This window comes from Ambystoma mexicanum, chromosome 2p, assembly GCF_040938575.1.
Source record: "Ambystoma mexicanum isolate Mex_15411 chromosome 2p, UKY_AmexF1_1, whole genome shotgun sequence".
Lineage (NCBI taxonomy): Eukaryota > Metazoa > Chordata > Amphibia > Caudata > Ambystomatidae > Ambystoma > Ambystoma mexicanum.
Window position 1 is genome coordinate 1,148,300,370 of NC_090923.1, and position 24,206 is coordinate 1,148,324,575.

Here is a 24,206-nt window from a genome sequence, read left to right on the forward strand (position 1 = left end):
CCTGGATGGCGGACAGACAGTCAGAGATGAGAGAAGGAGAAGTGGTGGCAGAAGGGAGCCTGAAAATGAGTTGAGTGTCCTCCGCATAGCACTGAAAGTTGGGGCAGAGAGCAGCAATGTGGTGGGCAAGAAGTGCCAGGTATTGGTTGAACAGCCAGGGAGAGAGGTTAGACCCCTGGGGAACACCACAGGTAGAGATGGAGATAGAGGAGAGGAAGGACCCAAGTTAGACCTCGGGTCGATCGGAGAGGAAGGAGGTCAGCCAAGCCAAGGCCTGATCGGTGATACCCAGGTTATCACGGAGACGCATGAGCAGGATGGCATGGTTGACCGCGTCAAAGGCAAAAGAGAGATCAAGTAAGATGTGGACACAGGGGGTGTTGGAATTGTAGTTGGAGGGCAGGTCTTCACGGATGTTCAGGAGAGCAGTTTCCATGCTTCTGACTTCTCTGAAGCCAGACTGATGGTCATGGAGACAACCATCAGATTTATAAAGTGTGGAGATTAAGCTGGGAGATGGGCAGCTTTTGCAGGAGTTTGCCCAGGAAAGGAGTGATGGAGATTGGACGATAGTTAGCAGGGCAGGAAGGGTCGGCAGAGGGTTTCTTAAGAAGAGGGTGCACAAGGGAGTGCTTCAGGGGGAGGGGAAGACTCCAGTGGTAAAGCAGTGGTTGCAGAAATCAACCAGAGCAGGAGCCAGGGTGTCAATGTGGTCCTTGATGGTTTTGGAGGAACAGGGGTGAACCTGTTTTGATGAGACATTCATAGATCAGACTTGTCTAGAAACCTCATCTGAGCAGAACAGGGGAAAGGCAGAGAAGGAGAACTCTTTTCGCATTTGGAAAACAAAAAATGTAATACTCCATGGCTACAACTAGATGTCGGCCTATGCATAGCATATGAATCTAAGCAGATACAAGCATCAGAAATACGATTACGGTGAGTATTTGTTCCACTTGTACTGTCAAAACTACTTGTACTGTCAGTCTGGGAAATAAAAACCTTCCTGTTAGCTCAAGCCATCTCTGAGTCTGCACTGGAGATTCTGTGTCTCTTTATCTGTTTTTCCAAGTGTTATTACTCTCATTTGTTGTGGTGTGTTCTGTCAACTTCTAGTTCCGTCTAACTTTTATTCAATTTAAAAGAGGAAAGTGTATGGTGTACTGCTTATAACGTATGAACAGTACGTTGAGCGTATGACATGAGTGAGTGATTTAATGTAATGCTGGTGTTCATGTTCCAGGTGTGTCAGTTGGGACAGTAACATCTTACCACCAGAGGATATGGAATGCACAGTGTCTTGCCTCTTCCACCTGTTCTTTTTTTACCTACCTGTCAAGTCATATAGTCTGAAATAAACCCTACCTGCAACTCACTCCAAGCGATCACTACGATCACTGGACCTGCATACCTTGTTATAATAGTATTGCTTGTATTAAACCATTATGGATTTTGTTTACTTTTTTGGCTGACTCTATGTTTCTCCAATCACCACCAAGTTTATGTTCATACCTTATGGACTGTTTCATAGGCCAGTGTAAGACCTTATAGGTAAGGAATGCTGCATAGACTAGTTCCCTGTCTCTTTGAGATCTCTGTATACGCCTCATGGTTTTAGCCATTGTTGGAGTTCTATGGGCTTTATTTTGGGCCTCTCTGTATAAACCCAATTGGAGGTGTGTTGGGTGCTTGCTTTGCCACTTGGTTGTTCAATTGATACATAACTCACTAGCTATGCTCTCATGGCCTATGTAAGCAGCTTCTACAAATGAGGTGAGATGTCTCTAGGCATCACTATGTAAATCACATTGATATGGAACATGCCTGGGGCATGTAGATGGTCCCTGTGGTCTCTAGATACCCCTTCAATGGATTTCATTTATTGGGGACTTGTAGGCTTTCTTTTGTGTTTTACTGCACACCTCTTCTTCATTGCTTGTGTTTGTAGCTTGTAAATTGTCCCTATGGTCTTTGAATACACTCTTGACATGGCCTATATTAGATGCTAGTGGGCTTTCTTTCGACCTCCAGGTATTGTGATGGATCAGCAATGTTTCCCCCAGAAAACCAGGCCTGGGACCCTTCTCATGTGGCCAGGGAAAAGCAGACGCTTTCTGATCCCTACTGGGGATCTGTTCTGTGTGAGGATCACATGAGGGGACAGCAGATGAGGAAGAATGGAAAGATCCTTTGTTCAACTTTCCCTGAAGTCCTACTCTTCTGATGGCTTGCTGTAAAACAACTGAAATAAGAAAACCTCAATTTTGTATTTGGGGACTTCAAGTCCCATAATCCTCGAAGTACTGTAATGAGGAAGATGACTGAAGAGGTGCAGTACTATTGGAGTAGTCTGTTAATTAGTGCAGACTGCCCACACCTGATGGAGACTGAGAGGCTTAAAAGGCCCCTTCAGGTGCAGGCAAGTAGTTGTGGGAGAGAAGGAGAAAGCAGGAGAAGAAAGCAGAAGCAGCATGGTGAATACAGACGGACCAAACTGCTGGAGGAGAGAGAATACGCTGGGGCAATTGCTTGGCAGAGAGCAACTGTCGGTCCTGAAAGGGTCTGTACCTCCCATATCCTAGATTGCAGAGATTGCACAGCAGGAAGCATTCCAGAGGGAAGCTTGCCCTCTGGTGATCAAATCTGCAGAAGCTGCGCAGCGGGAAGCGAAAAGAGGGAAGTTTTCCCTTCCCAGAGGTCGTTTCAGGTGTCTGGCGTGCACCCGTGTGCTTTGAGGTCTCTGGTGGCTAGCGAGTACCAGAGAACCTCCGGGGCCATGAGAGCTTCGTTACTGAGTGGCGCGGGTAGTGGCGAGCCAGAAGAGGGGGTTTACTGTGTCCAGGGAATCTGAGAGAAGAAGAATCCTGCAAGCGGCGAGAGGAAGAAAAGAGCTGTACCCAGTGAGTTCACAGCCTGTGTGTGACTCCGGATCTCTCCTTCCCTGCTCGCGTATGCAAGGAAAGTGTACAGCGAGTGAAAGGCACTCACGTGTGACTGAAAGTGACTGGAAATTCACTTCTAAAACTAGAACTAACAAACCAAAGCAGAAGCAGCACGACAAGTCCTACAAAGCAGCAACAGTATATTTTCAAAAGTCCATAGACTGTAATGTTGTGAAAGTGAGGTTTTTGAAACCCCTACCAAGTAAACGGGCAACCTAGTTAAAAGAGAACATAAACAAGCATTGCCCAAGCCAAGAGAGAGCTAAATCAAGGCAGTTACAAAATAACAGATATTGCCAACCATGACAAAGTGCCATTAAAATATTCAGAGACAGTGGCACTTGTGGCTCATATATTATACAACCTGTGGTGAAAATTGGTATGAACACACATTATCTAAGTCAAAGGGAGTGAATTGCATATCGGTCATTGGTTACAAGTGTAGTAACGAAACAAGAGTGTCATAAAGACTACCCTTCTGGGAGAGAAGGATCCAGAGGGAGAGGAGCATTATTGTGAGAAGAGTTTTACAGACACCAATATACATCTTGTTTTCTCTGAAGAGTTGTTGGAAGTTGTGAAGCTGCAACATGTTGAACAACTTGAAGTTGTGGTAAAACATACAGCAAACAAAATTGAACCCCAAAGCACTTGTGGTGACTTTCTGTTCGGGCAGGAGAGTATAGCTGAATTGCAAGCTGGTGAAGAAGTAGGTCTGGTGTGAAAGTAAACCAGGTGGCAATTGAAGTGTTTAAAAGGGATACTGATGAATATAATTTATGTTGAAGGTGATACTAAAACTATGTGTGGCAAAAATCATCCTTATTGTTGCTATTGATGAACTGAAGAAGGGTTCACAGATTTGTGGCAAAAATCATCCAGACCAAGACAGTTATTGTTGCAATTGATGAGCTGAAGAAGGGTTCTGGGAAAGAAAGAACCCCTCTATTGTATGAGTTGACACCAAGTAGAGTTGGAACCTTTTGTTGGCAAAGATAACTATATCAACCTAAGTTGGAACCGGTGGTTGACAAATTGAAATGGAAATGAACTGTGGTTAAATATCATTGCAAATCAGGATTTCTTTGTTTTCTTTTCTTGAACTGTAAAAAAGAATCACGTTTGAACTTGGGGAAGGGGAATTCGCCCAAGTTACAAAGAGAGGCTGTGGTGACATTACAAGTCCAATCATTATTGGTTGTTGAGAATTGCTATTTCTGATGTTTGTTAATCTGCTTAGAATCAAATGCTGTGCATATGGTCCGACATCCAGTGGTAACCGCAGAGTATTGCATCTTGTCTTTCGAGAATCGAAAGGGGACGTCGACATGGGCGTGCCTCTAATGCTATCCCTACGTGACGTGCAATGAACCCAAGATCCCTCACGCGTCTAGGTCCCTCAGATTTTTTTTTTCCGTCCAGCATACTGGTCGCCTTATGTGGAGCTCGTCAGAGACATTGCCTATTGTCCCCTCGACCTTTGGTCGAATAGTTATATAAAATAATTCAGATCAACCTATCCGTCCCTGATTTCGACGGCTGTTCCAGATCTACGCTGAAGACCTTCAGAACTTCGACGGACGGTGAACCAGTCGCCGCTGCCGATCACGTGGCCGGCCTTCCGCCAGCCTACACAGTAGGGAGAGTGGGGTCGGGGTGGACATTTCTGTACAATCTGAGAATGCCTTTCCTTTTCAGTCTTTGTCACTCTACCCCTCCTCAGCTATGGAAAGGACTCCATTTAGGTTTTGCCCCATTTGTAAAGGCAAATTTCCCTGGAAAGATTAGCACAAACGGTGTAACCGTTGCTTGCCCCTCGATCACAACTAAGTAGGATGTGCTGTTTGAAAGCTCCTCCGTCCTAAGACATTAAAGGAGCACAAAGTCAAGCGGTGGGCGGCCTACGGGATGTCGAAGGCCGAGTTTTCTCCCGCTGCCGCAGCCACCGAAAGTGACGACGACGAGAGTGACGATCAGACCTCCGAACCGGAGGTCGTTGACCTTTTGACAGAATGCTCTCGTTCTGCATTGTCTGTCCCTGGCCCCGCCAGGCACGGCTCAGGCACTGCTATGGGGGGAAGTCACACCCCGGAGACAAAGACGAACATTTACACAGCATTAAACACACAACCCAGTCTTCAGGCCAAGTCAGTCTTCGGCCAAGTCGAAGAAGACTTCAGCGCCAATGGTTACACCGGACATTCCTGCGGCACCCGCCGACCGTCAAGATTGGCAGCCCTCCCCTCAGCCGCATATGCGCCTAGCGACCGGGCCATCAAAAACAATGGGCGCTACCTCTAATATCCCGTGTTCCGTCGAGACGCATCACAAGAAGGCGTCCGGCGACGACAGGGTTCCGGTTCCGCCGAATAAGGTGGCCACCGAAGACAAGGCCTCAGCACCGCCGAAGAAGGCAGCCGCTGAGGACAAGGCCCCAGCACCGCCAAGAAAGGCAGACACCGAAGACAAGGCCCCGACTCCGCCGAAAAAGATTCCTTCACAATTGCAGGCTGAAGCTTCCGCCTCCCGTCTGCGGAGGACGTCGCCGACAGCATAGCAAGGATTGTTTCCGCTGATTCTCAGAAACGGCAGTCAAGGGATTCTTCGAGGACTACGGAGAAGGCCAAGGATCCGTCGAGATCCAAGGATAGCCTAAGAGGAGTACCGGAACCCTCCCATAACCCGAAAGAGAGGCACATGGATGTCCCACCTCTGTCGGTCCCCCAGGAGGAGTTATCTGAGGGAGAAGAAGGGATGTCTTCGACGTTGAGACAAAAATCTCGACGTTTTACGACAGAAGAGCGTTTTCAAGAACCTTTTCCACCTCTAGACCATTCTAGGTCTTCTGTTTGGACTAGAGAGAAATTTGAAAACTGCTTGAAAAGACTGGACAGGTTTGTTTCCCATTCAGAACAACCCACACCAAGAAGACCACCGGATGACAGCCCTTCGGACCCTGTAGCAAAATTCCCAAGGCTCTTTGACCCCTCTCTGGAACCTCACTGAAGAAGACATTCCTGCAGACACTCAGGATGATGATCAATTCACCAATCCTGAGGACATACATGACCCCCTAGAGGGCTGAGAGGAGAACCCGGATATGGGTGACCCTCAACCATGGCAGTCTCCTGATCCACAAGACCTTGATGCCCTATCTTTGGATTCCCCCGAGACCACCCCCCCTAGACAACCTTTGCCAGTGGATGATCAATTGACGTTTAAGGTCATGTTGCGCAAAGCAGCTGAACACTTCAAAATTGCCACAGATGAAGCTGTCCCTGAAGTTGACTTTGTGGATGACATCCTCAAAGAGAAGGCGCCGGCCAGCCAGGCCGCTCCTCAGTTCAATTAAAAAACACCTGGCTCCCTCCTTATCAACACCTGCTCTCACAAGAGGTGTTAACCCAAGATTAGAAACACTCTTTCATCCTTCTCCCTCGGACCCCCTTTATATCAGAGGTCACTCCAACCCCGACTCTCTGGTGGTGACTACTACAAGAAAGAGGGCAGGGGTTCCCGGCGAGGCACCCCCGATAAAGAAGTTAAAAGACTTTACGTCCTTGGGAAGAGGATCATGGCCGCAGCAGCGTTTTCAAAACGTATTGTCAACAACACAACCTTATTGGCCAGCTACGCGGATGCTCAATGGGCCTTACTACAAGAAGGCCTACAGGAGGTTCCCGAACCACTACGAACTCGCCTCCTGACCACAGTCACTGAAGGCAGACAAGTGAACCAAAGCATACTTAAGAGCACTTTGGATTCTGCCGAGACAGCTGGTCAATCCCTGGCTCAGGGCACACTCCTGAAGAGACGTGCGTGGCTACGGAACTCTGGATTCAAGCCAGAGACGCAAGCGTCACTTATAAATAAACCCGTGGAAGAATCCAACCTGTTTGGGAAAGCTGTCGACAAGGCCCTCGAGACTGCAAAAAAGGAGCATGACACCCTGAAAACACTAGACCAGATTACCCAAAGACCCTCTACAAGATGAGGATCTGGGTCCCAATGGCTTTTTCGTGGCCAACGATTCCTTCAACAACAATACTCCTTGGGAAACAATTGGAACTCGCCACAGGGAAACAGTGGATACGCCACCCCGTATCCCCAAATGGGTCAGCGTTGTGGGAAAGGAAGGGGCCGGAACTCTACTCCTTTAGGCTCTCCGGCCTCAGGTTCAAAATGACCTGAAGATTCAGGTCCCCTCCCATGCTTCCCCAGTCGGGGGCCGGCTAACATCGTTCCTTCAGGCATCGGAGGGGATAACTACAGACCAGTGGGTGCTAAAGACCGTGGCCCATGGGTACTGTATAGAGTTCAACCGGTCCCCAACTTTCAGACCTCCACGAGCAAGACGACTGACACCAGACCATCTTCGAAGTCGAGACACTACAAGAGAAAGGAGCCATAGAAATCGTACCTCTGTCACAGGTAAAAGAAGGTATTTATTCAGTATTCAGTGTACTTTCTTGTACCCAAAAAGGATCTAACCATGCGCCATGTATTAGGTCTGCGCCCAGCGAACAAATATGTAAAGCCACAAAAGTTCTGCATGGTCACTCTGCAGGAAGTAATTCCCCTGCTATAACAGGGGGATTACATGGCAACACTGGACATCAAAGATGCATACTTTCATATTTCAATGTTGCCAGCGCACAGAAAATACCTCAGATTTATGATACAAGACAAGCTTTATCAGTTCAAGGTACTACCCTTTCGCATAGCATCTGCACCAAGGGTATTTACAAAGGTACTAGCGGTGGCAGCAGCACATCTGCGCAGGCAATCCATCCCGGTCTATCCTTACCTCGATGACTGGCTCATAACAGGGGACTCTTACGAACGTTGTCTGTCAAACACCCAAAAGACGATAGATCTTTTATTCAGTCTGGGGTTCTCTATCAACGAGAACAAATCCAGCCTAGACCCCAGTCAGGTCAAGCAGTTCCTAGGGGCTCTAATTCAAACAAAGGACAGCCTCGTCTTCCCCTCCAATGAGAGAGTCCAAAACATGTTGTTTCAAATCCCTCAGTATGTAGCCAGTCGAGAGGTGACGGTACGCAAGGCTATGCGACTGCTAGGAATGATGGCGTCATGTATCAACTTGGTTCCTCACGCACGCTTGCGCATGCACCCAATGCAGGAGTGGCTCAACAGTCAGTGGTGACTGGCCAGCGGACAGTGGGGCGATCTAGTGGTTGTCTCGCCGGCCATCGTTCTCTCGCTGCAGTGGTGGTCGAGGGACCTCTTGAAGGGGAAATCCTTTACCACCCCTCCAGTGGAAGCCATTCTAAATACAGACGCATCTCTCATAGGGTGGGGAGCTCACCTGCTTCAACAAACAGCCAACGGAGTTTGGTCGTCAGACATAGCATCCAACCACATAAACCTTTTGGAACTGTTGGCAGTGTTCAAAGCACTAAAAGCTTTCAAGACACAACTGCAGGAAAAGACGGTCCTGATCCCCTCAGACAGCACCACAGCCATGTACTATCTGAACAAACAAGGGGGCACTCACTCTCCAGGGCTGTCCAAACTGTCCCAGAACATTTGGAAGTGGGCTCTCAAACGCAGCTTGTTCCTGTTATCACAACATGTTCCAGGGGAACTCAATCTTCTAGCGACATACTCGGCAGAGATTTCCCGTTGCCCATGGAGTACGAATGGTGATTACATGAAGACATCGTCTCCAACATTTTCTCAGAATGGGGCTCCCCAGAGATTGATTTGTTCGCAACTCTGGAGAATGCTCAATGCCAAGATTACGCCTCCAGGTACCCCCAGAACCGTTCCAAGGGGAACAGACTCTGGATAACATGGTCAGGGAAATTTGTTTACGCTTTTCCCCTGACTCCCCTTCTCAACAAGATAGTGCACAAGATGCACCAGGAACCAGTCGCGATGATAATGGTGGCCCCCATGTGGGCCCGCCAAACCTGGTTCGCTCATCTGATGGAGATGTCCCTACCTCCTCCAGTCAAACTGCCTTTCCTGTACAACATGGTGTCGCAAGACAAAGGGGAGACGCTTCACCCATGCCCGCAGACATTGAACTTAGCGGCCTGGCTCCCGAGGTCATAGAGTTTGGGCACCTGCAGCTCCCTCAGAGATGTATGGACATTCTCAGAGAGGCAAGAAAACTAAACACTCGATATTGCTATTCCAGTAAGTGGAAGCGGTTTGACATCTGGTGCAACTCAAAGAGCATTAACCCAATTGACTGCTCTCCCACACATATTGTTCTGTACCTAACACATTTACTTGACTCAGCCGTGGTCTTTAACTCTCTGAAAGTTCACTTAGCTACGCTTTCAGCCTACACTACGTCCCAACAGAAAGTGTTGTGGTAGAAGATACCAGTTATTAAGGCTTTCATGGACGGAGTGAAAAGAATTCACCCTCCCGTTTCTAAACCGGCTCCCCGATGGGACCTAAACATGGTGTTGACTAGACTTATGGGGCCTCCCTTCGAGCCCATGCACAGAGCGAGTGTTAAAGATCTCAAGTATAAGACTGCTTTTTTAATAGCTATTACCTCCATTAGGAGAGTAAGTGAACTACAAGCACTCTCAGTCCTAGATCCCTTTGTAACAGTTCACAAGGATAAGGTGGTGCTACTCACTCACCTTAGCTTTGCACCTAAATTCATTTCTAAGTTCCATGTGAACCAATCTATAGAACTACCAACGTTCTTTCAAAACCCTTCAAGCATGGAAGAAAAAAGCCTGCACACACATGATGTACGCAGAGCAGTCATGTTCTACATGGAAAGAACTCGACCAGTGAGAAAGACTTATCCGTTTTTTGTTTTAGTGGCAGCAGGAAGAGAAGGAGATGCGGTCTCCAAATCCATTATCTCTTGGTGGATTGTCAAATGCGTCACACTCTTGCTAAGAGAGAACTGCCCTTCAAGCCTAGAGCACATTCTACTCGAGGCACTGGGGCTTCCATAGCATTCATTGCAAATGTCCCCCTTGAGTCCATTTGCAAAGCGGCAACCTGGAGTTCTGTACACACCTTTACAAAACACTATTGCCTAGACACTCATTCTAGGTCTGATTCTCAGGTGGGACAAGAGTACTAAGCCATCTTTTCACTACTGTTCCTTCTCACAACCCACCTCCAACTCCAGGTACTGCTTGCTAGTCTATGCACAGCATGTGATTCTAAGCAGATTAACAAGCATCAGAAGACATGCATTACTTACCATAAAAGCATTTCTGATGATTGTTTCTGCTTAGATTCACATGCACCCACCCTTTCTCCCCGCTTGGATGGAAGGAACTTAGACGTCTTACTACTTTCTCTCTTTTCTGTACTCACTCACGATAGTCATAAGGCTCCCTCATGGTAGAAAAAATACAATCAGAGGGACCTCGACGCGTGAGGGATCTTGGGTACACTGCACGTCACGTAGGGACAGTGTTAAAGGCACACCCATGTCGACGTCCCCTTTCGATTCTCGAAAGACAAGATGCAATACTCTGCGGTTACCACTGGATGTCGGATCATATGCACAGCATGTGAATCTAAGCAGGTACAATCATCAGAAATGCTTTTACGGTAAGTAATGCATGTCATATTTCCTTGTTTATTTTCTATATGAATAAGTGTGTTGGACAGATATCCTTGGTTAGAGTGTTTCCTTGCATTTATTTTAGGCAGGGGAATCCTTGTAAGGGTAGGGATAGTGAGGCGTTCATCCAACCTTATCTTATAATAAAAATAGGACTTGTTGAGAAAACTTTACAAAGTTGTCCACCTCACATTTATGACCCCTCACAGTATGCACTGTTTATGTATATTTATCTGTGTCATAGGAGTATTCGTAATTTCTTCGCCTCTCTGTGTGCATCATCGGGTTTGTGCTGGCGTATTATGGATTCTATCTCCCATCTGCCTCTCTACACAGCTTCTACATATTGTGTGTATTAGGGCTGTCACAACTGAGTGATCCGCAGAAAACACAAAGCCAGAGTGTTGTGTTATTGTTTAACAAAAATAGTTAGGAGGATTAGGTATACCTAAGTCCATGGTGTGGGGTTCTAAAGTGGATACAACTTAGTGAAACTTCTCTTCAGGTCGTGGTCATCAGTCCTTTCCTCCCCCTTCCAAACCAGCCCTCTGTCTGGGCAAAAATTAGCCACACACAGTTTCTGGGGTTTATAGTAGCAGTACTTATATATTGGCTCTTTGTAGGGATATTTTGGGGTCTCCTTGAACTTGTCATGTTTGTTTTTGTTTGCCCCGAACTTCACGAATACTTAGGACCATGCACCCTGGCGCCTTGGGTTTTTAGACAGGTGTCAGGCATTCCCAAGTCTCTTCCACAATTGTGAGTCCTCCCCACCCGCCCACCCCCGTCCACACCAGTAATGATGAGCTTTTCTGTTATAAGATCTCGATAGCCCTTCCACTACTTTCTTAGTTTAGTCAGGATTGAGAGTCTGGGAACATTCTCTCATGCCCCTTTACTCTTTCCCCTGCCTCCATTCTCTTCCTTCCCTACCCTCTATTTATTCTTCCGTTCCTCCTCTTCTCCTTTTATCTTTTTTCTCCACCTCCCAGGCTTGGTTCTCTTTCCTCCTTCTGGCCTCCTTGCATGACTTGCATATATATTATATTTTATTCTTTCTTTACTTCTCACTTTCCTACCACCTCCTTCAGTCTGGTCTTCATCTATCATCACACCTCTATTCCATTCCCCCACTGCTTCTTCTCCCCGACCATCTCTTTTCTCTCTGTATCCCTTCTTGTCTGTTTCTCCTATCCACATCCTCTGATCCCATATCTCTCTCTTCTCACTCCCTGATTACTCTTGCTTTCCCCTCTGCCTGCTGCAAACCCTTCTGCCTCCAATCCTCCTCCTCACTGCTCTCTCCTTTCCACCGTTGCTCTTATTTCTCCATTATCACCTCCATTCTTTCTCTCTTACCTTAGCCCTTGACTTTTCTGCCTCCCTCATTGACTTCCACTGTCTTTTCACTCTCTCTCTCCTCTGCTCTTGACTCTTTCCTTCACTTCTGCACCCCTTACTCCCTTCTTCTCTTCCACTCTCCTTTCTCTCTCCTCTAACTCTGTTCCACCTTTTCTGCTTACCACACCGCCATGCTCTATCCTGCATTTTCTATCCAAGCTTCTTACTCCCGCACTTTGTCAGGCCTGCTGCCCTTTTATTCTTGTTCAAGATTGGGGTTGGGATATCTGATTGGTCAAGTACACACATGCATGATTATGGCAGAAGCGTGCTTGATTATGCACTGGTCCTGTGGACTATGTATTTGTCAAGTGTTAGTAAATGATATATTTGACCACTAAGTTAGATTGACATTCAGGCTCTCTGGCATTAATGTGGATTGTGAGCTGATGTCAAATGTTGTCTATACTAAAGGTTCATGTTTCTGAATTTCTGGGTTTGTGCGAATAGAAGCGCAAAAGCCTGTAGACCATGGTTTGAGCAGAGCTTGCAAGCCCCTGTCTTTAATGAAGCATGTCTACCTTTCTACACCACTGGGTTCATGCTGATTCACTGCAGCGGCTCCACGAACTGTGCTGTTCTTTCACCACGCTTCTGCTGGGCCTCCCAGCAGGGGGTACCCTCCTAGACACCAAAGCGATTCCAGGGACATTGTGGCTGGGCCAAGATACAACGCTAGGGATAGAATGGGAAGCCTGAGGATGAGCCATGTACCTCAGGTAGCGGTCTTCGCTCAAGCATGGTATTTTGTCACATCTGTCTCTTTGTTCAAAGTGGATACCTCTTGTATAGAGACTGTGTTAAGGGCATGTAGGCTGTCTCTTCTGCCCCTTTGTAGATAGCATAGGCATGATTTGTATTGCTGAATTGTCAAATATCACTTGAGCCTATCTATATACACCTCCTACCTATGGAATTTGATAGAGGCTTGTAAGATGGTTATTGATCCCTCTGTATTCACTTCCATTGTATGGCTTATGTTTGTGGCTTCTGGTCTGTGTCTTTAGTAACTTCTAGGTATGATATGTGTAGCTTAGTGTCAGTCTCTTGTCGCCCAGTGTAGACAACTTGTGTTTTGTCTTGGTTGGGGGAACATGGGGTGTCTTTTGTCCTCACTGTTTTCTTCTCTTCTTAGTTGTATTCACAGTTGTGTGCTTGTATAGAGTTTTCCAGCCTCTCTGAATAAACATTCCACTTACAGCTTGTGTTGAGGTTGTGTGGGCTGTCTCTTGGGTCCCTGTGTACACATTTGTGGTATTGCCCTAGCTTCGGGGTGGTACGGTTTCTCGTAGGTCTTCGTATAAAACTGAAAGGCATGGTCTTTGTTGGAAACCTTGTATGAGCCATCATTGTTTACAGTATACTTGGTAATCACTGTATGGGTTCCCTTAGATGGTTCACATTACTGGTTGTTCTGTACCCGATTGATCATGTCACCTACAAAACTTTGAATAGAAAAGTAGAGCTAATGTGTTGCTTCTCTGTCTGCTGCCTTGCTGCCTTTGTCCAGCTAACACTAAAGGCTCTACGCACAGGTCACCGTTTTTCATGTGCTGCTAGAGTCCACAGTGGCCCTTCCCAGTTAGCTCAGACAGATTTCTTTTAAACGTCTTTCTTCACCTTTCTTACAGCCAGAGGTACTGTGTGTGTAACCCAGCTCTGGTCCGACAGTTTCGAAACCCTGACACGATCTTCATCCTGGCCTTTGCCATCATACTGCTGAACACGGACATGTACAGCCCCAGTGTCAAGGCAGAGCGCAAGATGAAATTGGATGACTTCATTAAGAACCTGCGAGGTAAGTCCTTAATTATCCCACCCACTCTGCACTTTTATATGCCACCAGAAATCCATCTATATCTATACAATGCTTCTGTGTACACAGAAATGATGTTGATACTTTTTGCCACATTTTTGTTTATATTTGTGTGTGAGCTGCCTGGCAATATTGATATGGAGAGAGTTGCACTTGTTGTTGATTACTTTGAACCTGAATGTAGAGAGGTATCTGGCTGTGTGTTTGAGACTGCCTTTTAACCTTAGTCAATGCCTCCATATACATACATACATACCCCTGTACCTTTATGCTTACTATCTTAACCCATAAAGACCACTCGCATAGTCAAGTAGACTTTCCACAGGTTGAGTACCATTTGCATGGTACTCAACCTTGCCGTTGAATACAGGGATGGTTAAAACTTTTACTTGACATGTAATGCAACAAAACTTTGTTTACAGTAAATTGCAAATAAAAGTCTCACTGTGCGTGGCTGGCAGCATTTCCGCCAAAAACAAAGTGTGCTTATGGTGACATGCACCATTTCACAGACAGAGCGTGCACATTCTTTTACCAGCAACCATGGGGGTAGTGCATTTCTCTTAGGTCAAGTATGGAAACTAAGGAACTTGACATACATGTCTAGTGGCGTTTTAAAGAATTTTCAAAGGCCTGCCATACCCGATTTTTCAATACATATGCACAAATTGGTATTCTCTGTACGTAACCCCATATGTGGAGACTGAACCTACACCATGTGCCTGGATGCTTAATATATAGTCTCATACCTGGATGAGCACTACATACCACAATGTCTTGATGCTCAGGCCCCTATATGTTTAGTAGACATACCATAGCTCAGAGATCTGCAACCTGCAACTATCCAGATGTTTTGGACTAGGACTGCCATAAAGCTTTATGTTTAACTGTGCTGGCTAAGGCCAGTGGGAGATGTAGCTCAGAAAATCTGGACAGCAAAAGTTTTACTATTTGATCATTACGCAACCTCATAACTAAATGGGCATTTCACACCCTCTTACATAGATGGTTGTTATATCATCTATCTGAATGCTCAATATAAACACTAATGCCCGGATGATTAAAAAATATTTCCCCTTGTCTGGTTGCTCAAGACACCAACAGCCAACTTATCCCTAACCCGACAACCCAGTGGTAAGTACTCACCTTGGTCCTTCCTGAAAACACGGCTCCAGAAACCCAAGTCAACCGGGCAAGTACAGCTCTTATTTGACAGATGCGATTTACAGGATCTGAATATTCAGGGACTAGAACCGCAGACGAACATCCACCCAGATGGTAGAAAAGAAGTATATACAGCCTTCCTAGGAGTGGTGCCCTGATGCTAGAAACAGAAATAATGATGAGGCTAGATCCTAGAAAGCTGGGGAACCCAGCCAAGCAAATGCCTTTGGTTCGATGGCAACGGAGTGCAGCAGCCCAGTATAAAATGGTCCCACAATGATGATAACAATGGAGGTGACAAAGGATGTCCCTTATGAAATGGACAGGCAGAGTGTTGGGGTCCCAACACCCTTCTGGGCGACAGTAGCTCCCTAGACCAAGGTGGATGAAGTAAAGTAGTTTAAAACAAATATTTTAGTTGATATATCAGCTTGGCCCCAAAAACCACAAAACAACTATGACAATCCCCACGAGATGCAGTGACCATCAAACTACTGTGGAGGTACATGGCTTGACTCAAAGTGAACCCACATGTGCACACCAGTCATTTTAGCCTGGCTTCATGATTTCCCTGAACAGAGAAGGACCCCAAAAACAAAGTGGCAGAGAACAGGACTTAAAATACATTAGTACTCCAAGAGCTACCAATAAATTAAATCCGCTTTCCCCCCTGGTGAAGCCAAAACGAAATTATAGCTGTCCCCAGCCTACTTCCTAAAACCAATGATGGGTGATAAAATAATTGTATGGCCAAAATGAGGTGCTTAAAAAGCACCCCTATGTCTTGAACCTTATGGGCTTGCATAGGACTATCTATTCAAATAGAGTTGCACTGACAGGGTGACATCTGTCGCAGTCCCTCTGGCCCCAAAAATAGGTCAGAGATCCAGAACATATATAGAGAAAAGAAAACATTTAGGGGTCCCTAAAAGAGACAGGCGAAGCCGCAAGTAATGGAATTCTATCTTCATGTAATGAAGTCTTGAGTTTGTGCCTTACTGAATGGACATGAAATAGCCCAAGGCTGGATGTACATACATACCTGAAACCTGGATGCTTAGTGTGCATATATCATACCTGGTTTCACAGTACATCCCTCTATCCCTTGGTGCCGAATGCATTCCATCATACCTTGATGCTCAATGTGCAAACCTCATACCTCCATGCCCAGTGTCTTCCCCTCATACTTCGACCTTTAATGCATGCTCTCGTATTGGAATACACTGTGGGCACATCTAGCTGAGATTCCCTTGTGTACATTTTGGATTTTAACTGCATACCCTCACACCTGTTTATTCAATATCCCCTTTACACCTTTTCAATTACTCTACCATAGGGGTGGACAATGGAGAGGATATTCCTAGAGACCTCTTGGTGGGCATTTATCAGAGGATCCAGAACCGAGAACTGCGGACGAATGATGATCACGTGTCGCAGGTCCAGGCTGTGGAGAGGATGATTGTGGGCAAGAAGCCGGTAAGACTTTAAGCTGCACCCACCCCTAAAAATAATGTCTTTATGAAGGCAGAGTGACTACAAAAAGAAACTTTCTTTTTGAAGTCTGAAGGATTCCCCCACCCCATGACATGGAAGACCCCAGGCTGCAGGCCTCCATGACATAGGGTGGGGGAGCCCTATGACTTCAAAAAGAAATAGTTTATTTTTGATGTCACTCTGCCTTCATAAAGACATTATTTCCGTTATGGTTTGGTCCTTAACGGAAATAATTTCTTTATGAAGTCAGAGTGATTTTAAAAAAAAAACAATTTCTTTTTGCAGTAATAGGGTTCCCTTCAACCCCTTGACGTGTGCGTGTGTGAGTGTATTGTGTAAGGGTGTACACATAAATGTGTAGTTGGCTGCCTGTGGGAGTGTATGGTGAATGGTTGCACACACATGTATGGTTGATTGGGTGTGTGTGTGTGTTTGTGTGCGTGTACGGTGAAAGGGCGCACACTTAAATGTATGGATGGTTGCCTGGGTGTGCCTGCATGGTGAAAGGGTGCACACTTAAATGTATAGGTGGCTGCTTGTGTGAGTTTATGGTAGAAAGGTGTACACTTAAATGTGTGGGTGGGTGCCTGGGTGTTTGTGCCTATATGGTGGAAGGGTGTACACTTAAATGTATGGATATGATATGATATGGCATTTATAACGTGCCTATACACAAGTGTTTGAAGGCGCGACTGGGTGTGCCTGTATGGTGAAAGGGTGCACACTTAAATGTATGAATGGCTGCCTGGGTGTGCATGTATGGTGAAAGAGGGCAGACTTAAATGTATGGACGACCTCATTTTAATGAGACTATTTTAGCGCAGCTTCAATGTTACAAGCAGTTAACTCTCTCCTTTAAGTGTGAAAGCACCCACTTATGAACTGCTTTGAGGATGAATGGTCTCCTGTTCCCTTTCTACCCTTCCAATCACTTCCCTGGCATGAAAGTACTAAACCCACATCACAATTTAAATTGCCTTAAAAATGTGGCATTTGAATGCAGGTACTAACAGTGAAATGCTTTACGTTAGTAATGGCTGGGGCCTTGTTAACAGCGAAACCCAGGTGCCGTTTTACACCTGTGTCCTGTTCTGTCCTGCAACTGCCCTTAAGGTCATCCAGATTGAGTCAACATAGCCCAACATTTCTGGGGGTGAGAGCTTCAACCCAGTCAACTCAATATTGTTAAGCCACTACTTGTGTTAAATACCTTAATTACTTATTGGTAATCATCATTACTCCTAGCCCTATTCGTCCTTATCCCAGTACTTGTGTATGAGGCAGTACTTGTGTATGAGGCACTATGCCTCATACACAAGTACTGGGATGAGGTAGAGGTACATGAAGGTAATGCCTGACTTAGCTACCTGTATCTTCATTACTCATAATCCCACTCTTCCTCATCCCAGTACTTACCTATGAGGCAAGGAGCCTCAAACGTAAGCTCTGGGACAAGGAAGAGGAACGTGAAGGTAATTCTGGGCCAAGGAGCTCGTTTTGGAGGTTGGGGTAGTGCATGGGAGGGAGAGGGGATGTGTGGGGGGTGAGATTGTGCGATAAATCATAATAGTTGTCCATGTCCACGGTAATCAGGCATGACATGTGGTATTAGTGGCTAGAGAGGCATTTTGGTGCATCCAGTCTAGTTATTCCTCAGTTAGGTATGACTTTTTTTTTAACTGCACATTTCTGATAAAGCAGTAATTACCTGGCTAGACTGGAATTTGGGGGCAGCCAGTCTAGCTATTTCTTACTGCGGCATTGTATATTGTTTTGGGCATCTGTAATAAAATTATATGATATAAGTCTATTATAACACGTCTGTACACAAGTGTTTCTAGACGCGACAAGCAAGGGAGGGAAGATAGAGGGAGGACAAGACAAATGATCTTACTAGGCCTTGTGTCATTCAGATCGTGCAAATGCGAAAATGAGAAATGCAAGGGGAAAGGGAGCGGGGAAGTGCAAGGAAGAAAGGAGGGGAAAACAGGGCAGTAATGCTCTGAGTAAGTGCAGTCAGGGCAGTGCGACTCTGGCTATTGCAAGAAGAACACGGGACTGTAGGGTTACAGCCCCTAAGTGCGTGTAGGCCGAAGGCAGTGGAGGGTGACTGATCAAGAAAGAGCCTGGACTCAGTAAGACTCTGAGGGTAGCCAAGCAACCAGTCGGTACATCAGACAGGTAGGTCAGTAGGGGAGGGAGAGAGAGAGCGAAAGCAGCGGAGAAGAGGAATGTGTTGAGCTGCTTCCGGAACATCAGATGGTCTCCTAAAGTTTGAGAGGGGCATGGAGGCCATTCCAGAGGGAGGCATCTGCAGAGGATAGAGATCTACCCCCCAATCTCTGCCTGGAGAAGCATCTAGCCCTTAGAGAGTTGGCAGTAGCTGGGGGAAGGGCTCAAGATAGAAGGTATTTTGGAAGAGAGCGTTAGATGTAGTGTGGGCTCGACCCCAGAAAGCCTTATGGACAATGCAAAGGGTCTTGAACTTGATTCTTGCAACCACCGGGAGCCAGTAGAGAGATTTCAGTGCTGGGGAGATATGGGCTTGTGGCCAAGGTTAAGTCTCACAGTCCTGTTCTGGATTACTTGTAGAGGGCGGAGAGAAGAGGAAGGCAACTTGAGAAAGAGGTTGTTGCAGTAGTCTAGCCTAGAGAGAAACAGGTCTCTGGAGACAGTGAGCTTCTGGGAGAAAGTGAGAAAGGGAAGAGTCCCTTTGAGGAGGAGCAGCTAGTAGGTAGTGGGACTTCTTGGTAACATCCAAAATGCGAGGAGAGAAAGAGAGAGTGGAGTCAAAGATGACACAAAAGGTTTTTTGCCTCGCAGGAAGGCGAAGGAAGAGGGCCCAAGGTGGGCAGCCAGAGTGAGAGAGGGAAAGCAGGGGCAGGGGTCCCAATGAAACAGATCTCCATCTTGATGGCATTAAGGCAGAGATCGTTGCAGGCGCACCAATCCTGAATCACGGATAGACAGTCATGAATGAGCGAGAGATGAGAGGAGCCTCAAGGAAAGCTGAATGCCATCCGCAAAACACTGAAAGTTAGAGGAGAAGGTAGAGATCAGGTGGGCCAAAGGGGCCAAGAAGAGGTTGAAAAACCAGGGAGAGGATAGAGCCCTGGGGAATGCCACAGGCAGAGAGAGAGGTGGCGGAGAGAATGGGACCAAGTTGGAACTGGGAGCGGCAGTCCAAGAGGAAGGAGGTCAGCCACTCCAGGGCCTCATCCGTGATGCCCAGGTTCTCACATAGTCGATTGATCAGGATGGCATGATTGACTGTGTCGAAAGTAGAGGAAAGATCAAGTAGGGCTGGGACATAAGGAATGCTGGAATCAAGGTTAGAGAGCAGATCTTCACGTGTGTTCAGGAGAGCAGTTTCCACGCCTCTGGCAGCTCTGAAGCCAGACTGATCGTCATGGAGACAACCAAGAGATTCAATGTGGAGAGTAAGCTGGGAGATGGCCAGCTTTTTTCCAAGAGTTTGCCCAGGAAAGGGGTGATCGAGATTGGGCAATAGTTTGCTGGACAGGTAGGATCGGCAGACGGCTTCTTGAGCAGAGAGTGCACAAGGAAGTGCTTAAGGGGACAGGGGAACGTTCCTGTGGTGAAAGAGTGATTACAGAAATCGGCCAAGGCTGCAGCGAGGGTGTCAATATGGACCATGATGGTTCTGGAGGAGCAGGGAAGCACCAGTTTGGATGATACTTTCATGGATCGAACTCGTCTAGAAAACTTGTCAGGTGTTGTCAGAGAGAAAAAGGAGAAAGGAGGAGGAGGAGAGGTAGAGATGGTCAAAGGGAGGCCAAGAGAGGAAGAGGGAGAAGAAGAGGAGATAGTGGACAGGATGTCCTGAGTTTTAGCAGAGAAGTGAGAGGCCAGAGCCATACATAGGGGCTTGTAGGGAACAGGAGAGGTGGCGACCGCAAAAGGATTTACCAGTTCCGTGCAGGTTTTGAAGAGTTTTGCCGTGTTTTAGAGGACGCAAAGACCCGGGCTTCAATGTGTGCTCTCTTCTTGATGAGTGTTATTGCTTCGACTGGCATTTTTGTGCAGCCAGTCTAGGTATGTCTAAATGTGGCCTGGCATGCTTTACTTTAATGTTATTACGTGTCTACACTGGTCTACATTTTGCAGCCAGTGGGACAAGTTTTTCAATGTGGCATGGCATTTTTAATAGCAAAGCTTTAATGTTCCTGTGCACTGTTGGTGACTTGCATGTATTGGATTGGTGTTACCCTACAAAACAATTGCAAACACTCTGGCATTGTAGCCAATTTTTCTCAGAAAGTGTGCTTTATATTGTATTAAACACATATTTTATTATTTCTCCTAGTACAGTGTGCAGCATACCCATTCAGCATAATGTTCATACGTATTGTGCAAGCGTGATTATCTAGGCCGGCCCAGAGTGTACGACAACCCGTGATTTGTTGCCGAGTTGGGTGGGAGGGGCCCCCTCAGCATGGCTTGCAGGGGGGTCCCCACATTTTGTGTTACGCCACTGCCTATTTGGCTTCCAGAAGCATGACATATGACACCAGAATCAATTGATCTTGCTGCAGCACACATCCAGTGGGTTATGTGTAATATGAACTGCAAAAGAAGGATCACTGCAAAAGCTGTACTCTTATACAAATATAGTCTACATTAGTATTGGCTATCTATACTTTGAGTATAAAAAGAACAAGTTACTTCTTACCTTGTAACGTTCTTTCGACGGGATGTTCCTCCGACGTATCCCTCATCTTAGATATCTCCTTCCAGCTCTGCTGGCCTCGGAAATTTTTTTCTCTAGAGGGCGCTGCGCATCGACGTCATCCGAGTCGATGTCCTTCGACAGCCGCCGTATCGACGTCATCCTGCCTATAAAGGCTGCGCGCAGCGTCCGTTGCTCAGTTCCGTTTTGTAGCCCACAATAATACTTTCTGGACTAACTAATCAGCCTGAAGGAGCGTAAGCTGCAACAACAAGGGAAGTAGAACTGCGGGGATGGATGGGAGGGTCGATGAGGAATACGTCGGAGGAACATCCCGTCGAAAGAACGTTACAAGGTAAGAAGTAACTTGTTCTTCGAAGGGATTGTGTCCTCCGACGTATTCCTCATCTTAGATAGGCTCCCATAGCAGTATTCTATTATCGGAGGAGGGAGTACTGACTTCACGCTGAATAGAATGCAGTACAGCCCTTCCAAACCTAGTCTCTTGACTGGAGGAGGAATCCAGATTGTAAAAACGTGTAAAGGTATGGACAGACGACCATGTAGCGGCCGCACATATGTCTTTAACCGGCACGCCTCTTTTGAGGGCCGATGAAGCTGCAATACCTCTGGTCGAATGAGCCCTAAGGTTTTGAGGGGGCTCTTTCCCTGCCAGTTTATAACATTCCAGAATGGCTGGAATGATCCATCTGGAAATGGTCTGCTTAGTTATTGGTAACCCCAGCTTGTGACCTGTGTAACCTACAAACAGCTGGTCTGCCTGTCTTATCCTGGCTAGTCTACTAATGTAAAAACTTAAAGCCCTCCTAGGGTCTAGCCTGTGTAACCTCTCTTCCTCTTTCCCCGGGTGAGGAGGAGGATAGAAAGATGGTAGGGTAATCTTCTGAGTGATATGGAATTCAGAAACCACCTTTGGGAGGAAATTAGGCTTCACTTGCAGGACAACTTTGTCTTTGTGAAATATAGTATGAGGGGGTTTACAAGAAAGAGCTTGTAATTCGCTCACCCTTCTAGCTGATGTAAGTGCTATTAATAAAACAGTTTTAAGGGTAAGGAATCTTAACGAACAAGAATGGAGAGGTTCGAAAGGTGTACCCATCAGGAAAGTTAGTACTAAGTTTAAATCCCATAGGGGAACTTGGAATGGTCTTGGGGGATAAACATTGGTCAACCCCTTTAGAAACTGTATTACCAAGGGTAATTTGAAATAGGATGGTTCTTCCGCAGTACGCTTAAAGATGGATAGCGCTGCGAGATAGCCCTTAATGGTGCCAACTTGAAGGCCTGAATTTGCCAAATATAGTAGGAAGGACAAAACCATTGGTGTACCACATGAAAAAGGGTCGATATTCTGTTCTCTACACCAGCTGCAAAATCTGTTCCAACGGCAGCGGTATAAAGACTTTGTTGTTGGCCTCCTTGCCGAAAGCAACACCTCCATAACATCATCAGGGAGGTCCCAATCCTTGTACCTCAGCCTTTCAGAAGCCAAGCGCGAAGGTTGAGGGTTTTGATGTCTGGATGGAGAACCTGACCTCCCTTCTGTGAGAGTAGGTTCTCTCTGAGTGGAAGTCGAATTGGAGGGCAGATGGACAAGTCTAGAAGGTCCGGGTACCATGTTCTCCTGGCCCAATCCGGGGCAATTAGGATCATGGTTCGCCGGAATCTTCTCAACCTCCTGATCATTTGAGGAATGACAGGGACTGGTGGGAACGCGTACAGAAGCGGAAACTCCCAGTCCACTATGAACGCGTCTCCCAGAGCTCCTCTCGGGGGAAATTCCCTTGAGCAGAACAGGTCGCATTTCCTGTTTAGGCTGGTGGCGAACAGATCTACCTCAGGGGTTCCCCAAAGGGCGAAGATCTCTTGAAGGACTTCCTGAGCTAGCTCCCACTCGTGGGAGACTGTGTTCTGCCTGCTCAGAGCGTCAAGTTCTTCTCTCCGGCTAGGTGAACTGCCGATAGAGAGATTCCTTCTTGGATTGCCCAAAACCAGAGCTGCATCGCCTCTCTGCAAAGGGGTAGTGATCCTACGCCTCCTCTTTTGTTGAGGTAATGCATGGCCACCGTGTTGTCCGTCATTATCAGGACGTTCTTCCCTTGTACAGCTGGCAGGAACGCCTTCAGCGCAAGTCTGATGGCTCTCAGCTCTAACAGGTTGATGTGTAGTCTGGACTCCGATGGAGACTAACGACCGCTGATGGTCAAGTCGTTGGCGTGGGCTCCCCACCCTGTGAGTGAGACATCCGTGACTACTGTTATCTCCGGCCAGGGTTGCCAAAACTGTTCTCCTTTCAGAATGTTCTCCTGACAGGCCCACCACTGAAGGTCTCGAGCCACCCTGCCGGGAACCTGAAGAAGATCTGTCATTCTCCCTAAGAATTGTGACCACTGAGTCCTCAGTGCCCACTGGAGGGATCCCATTCTCAGGCGAGCCTCTGGCACTAGGAAAATGCAGGATGCCATGAGGCCTAGCAACCTCAAAAAGTCGAAGGCTGGGAGACATTGGGCATGCTGGAACTTGGTAACCATCTGTAGAATATCTTGAGCCCTCACCTCTAGTGGCGAGGCTTTTCCCAGGGAAGTATCCAGGATCGCTCCTATGAACTGGAGTCTCTGCGATGGAATTATTTGTGACTTCTTTAAATTGAGGGGGAAGCCCAGTCTGTGAAGGAAGTGGCACACGTGATTTAGCTGGATCTGAGCTTGTTCCGGAGAAACAGCCCGGATCAACCAATCGTCCAGGTAGGGGTAGACGTGAATCCCTTCCCTCCGTAGACTTGCAGCCACTACCGACATTAACTTGGTGAAGACCCTCGGGGCGGAGGTCAGCCCAAATGGCAGCACTCGAAATTGATAGTGAGAGTTGCCAATTGCGAACCTCAGGTATTTCCTGTGTTTGAGATGGATAGGCACATGGAAATAAGCGTCCTGAAGGTCCAGCGATACCAACCAGTCCTGGAACTGAAGGGCCTGGAGGATCTGAGAAAGAGTGACCATCTTGAATTTGTCTTTTCTGAGGAATTTGTTCAATTCTCGCAAGTCCAAGATGGGTCTCAGTCCTCCGTCTTTCTTTGGAATGAGAAAGTAAGGGGAGTACCAG

At 46.8% G+C, this 24,206-nt stretch overlaps 1 protein-coding gene across 7 annotated transcripts in view; it reads left to right on the forward strand.

Moving 5' to 3' along the window:
- Positions 1 to 24,206, forward strand: part of IQSEC2 (IQ motif and Sec7 domain ArfGEF 2) — a 1,791,459-nt gene that overhangs the window by 1,452,268 nt on the left and 314,985 nt on the right. For all 7 annotated transcript variants that reach the window (XM_069645245.1, XM_069645244.1, XM_069645249.1 and 4 more), the window contains 2 exons: positions 13,551 to 13,717; positions 16,236 to 16,375. In XM_069645245.1, the coding sequence (XP_069501346.1) occupies positions 13,551 to 13,717; positions 16,236 to 16,375 (307 nt within the window). The remainder of the gene's footprint in view (positions 1 to 13,550; positions 13,718 to 16,235; positions 16,376 to 24,206) is intronic.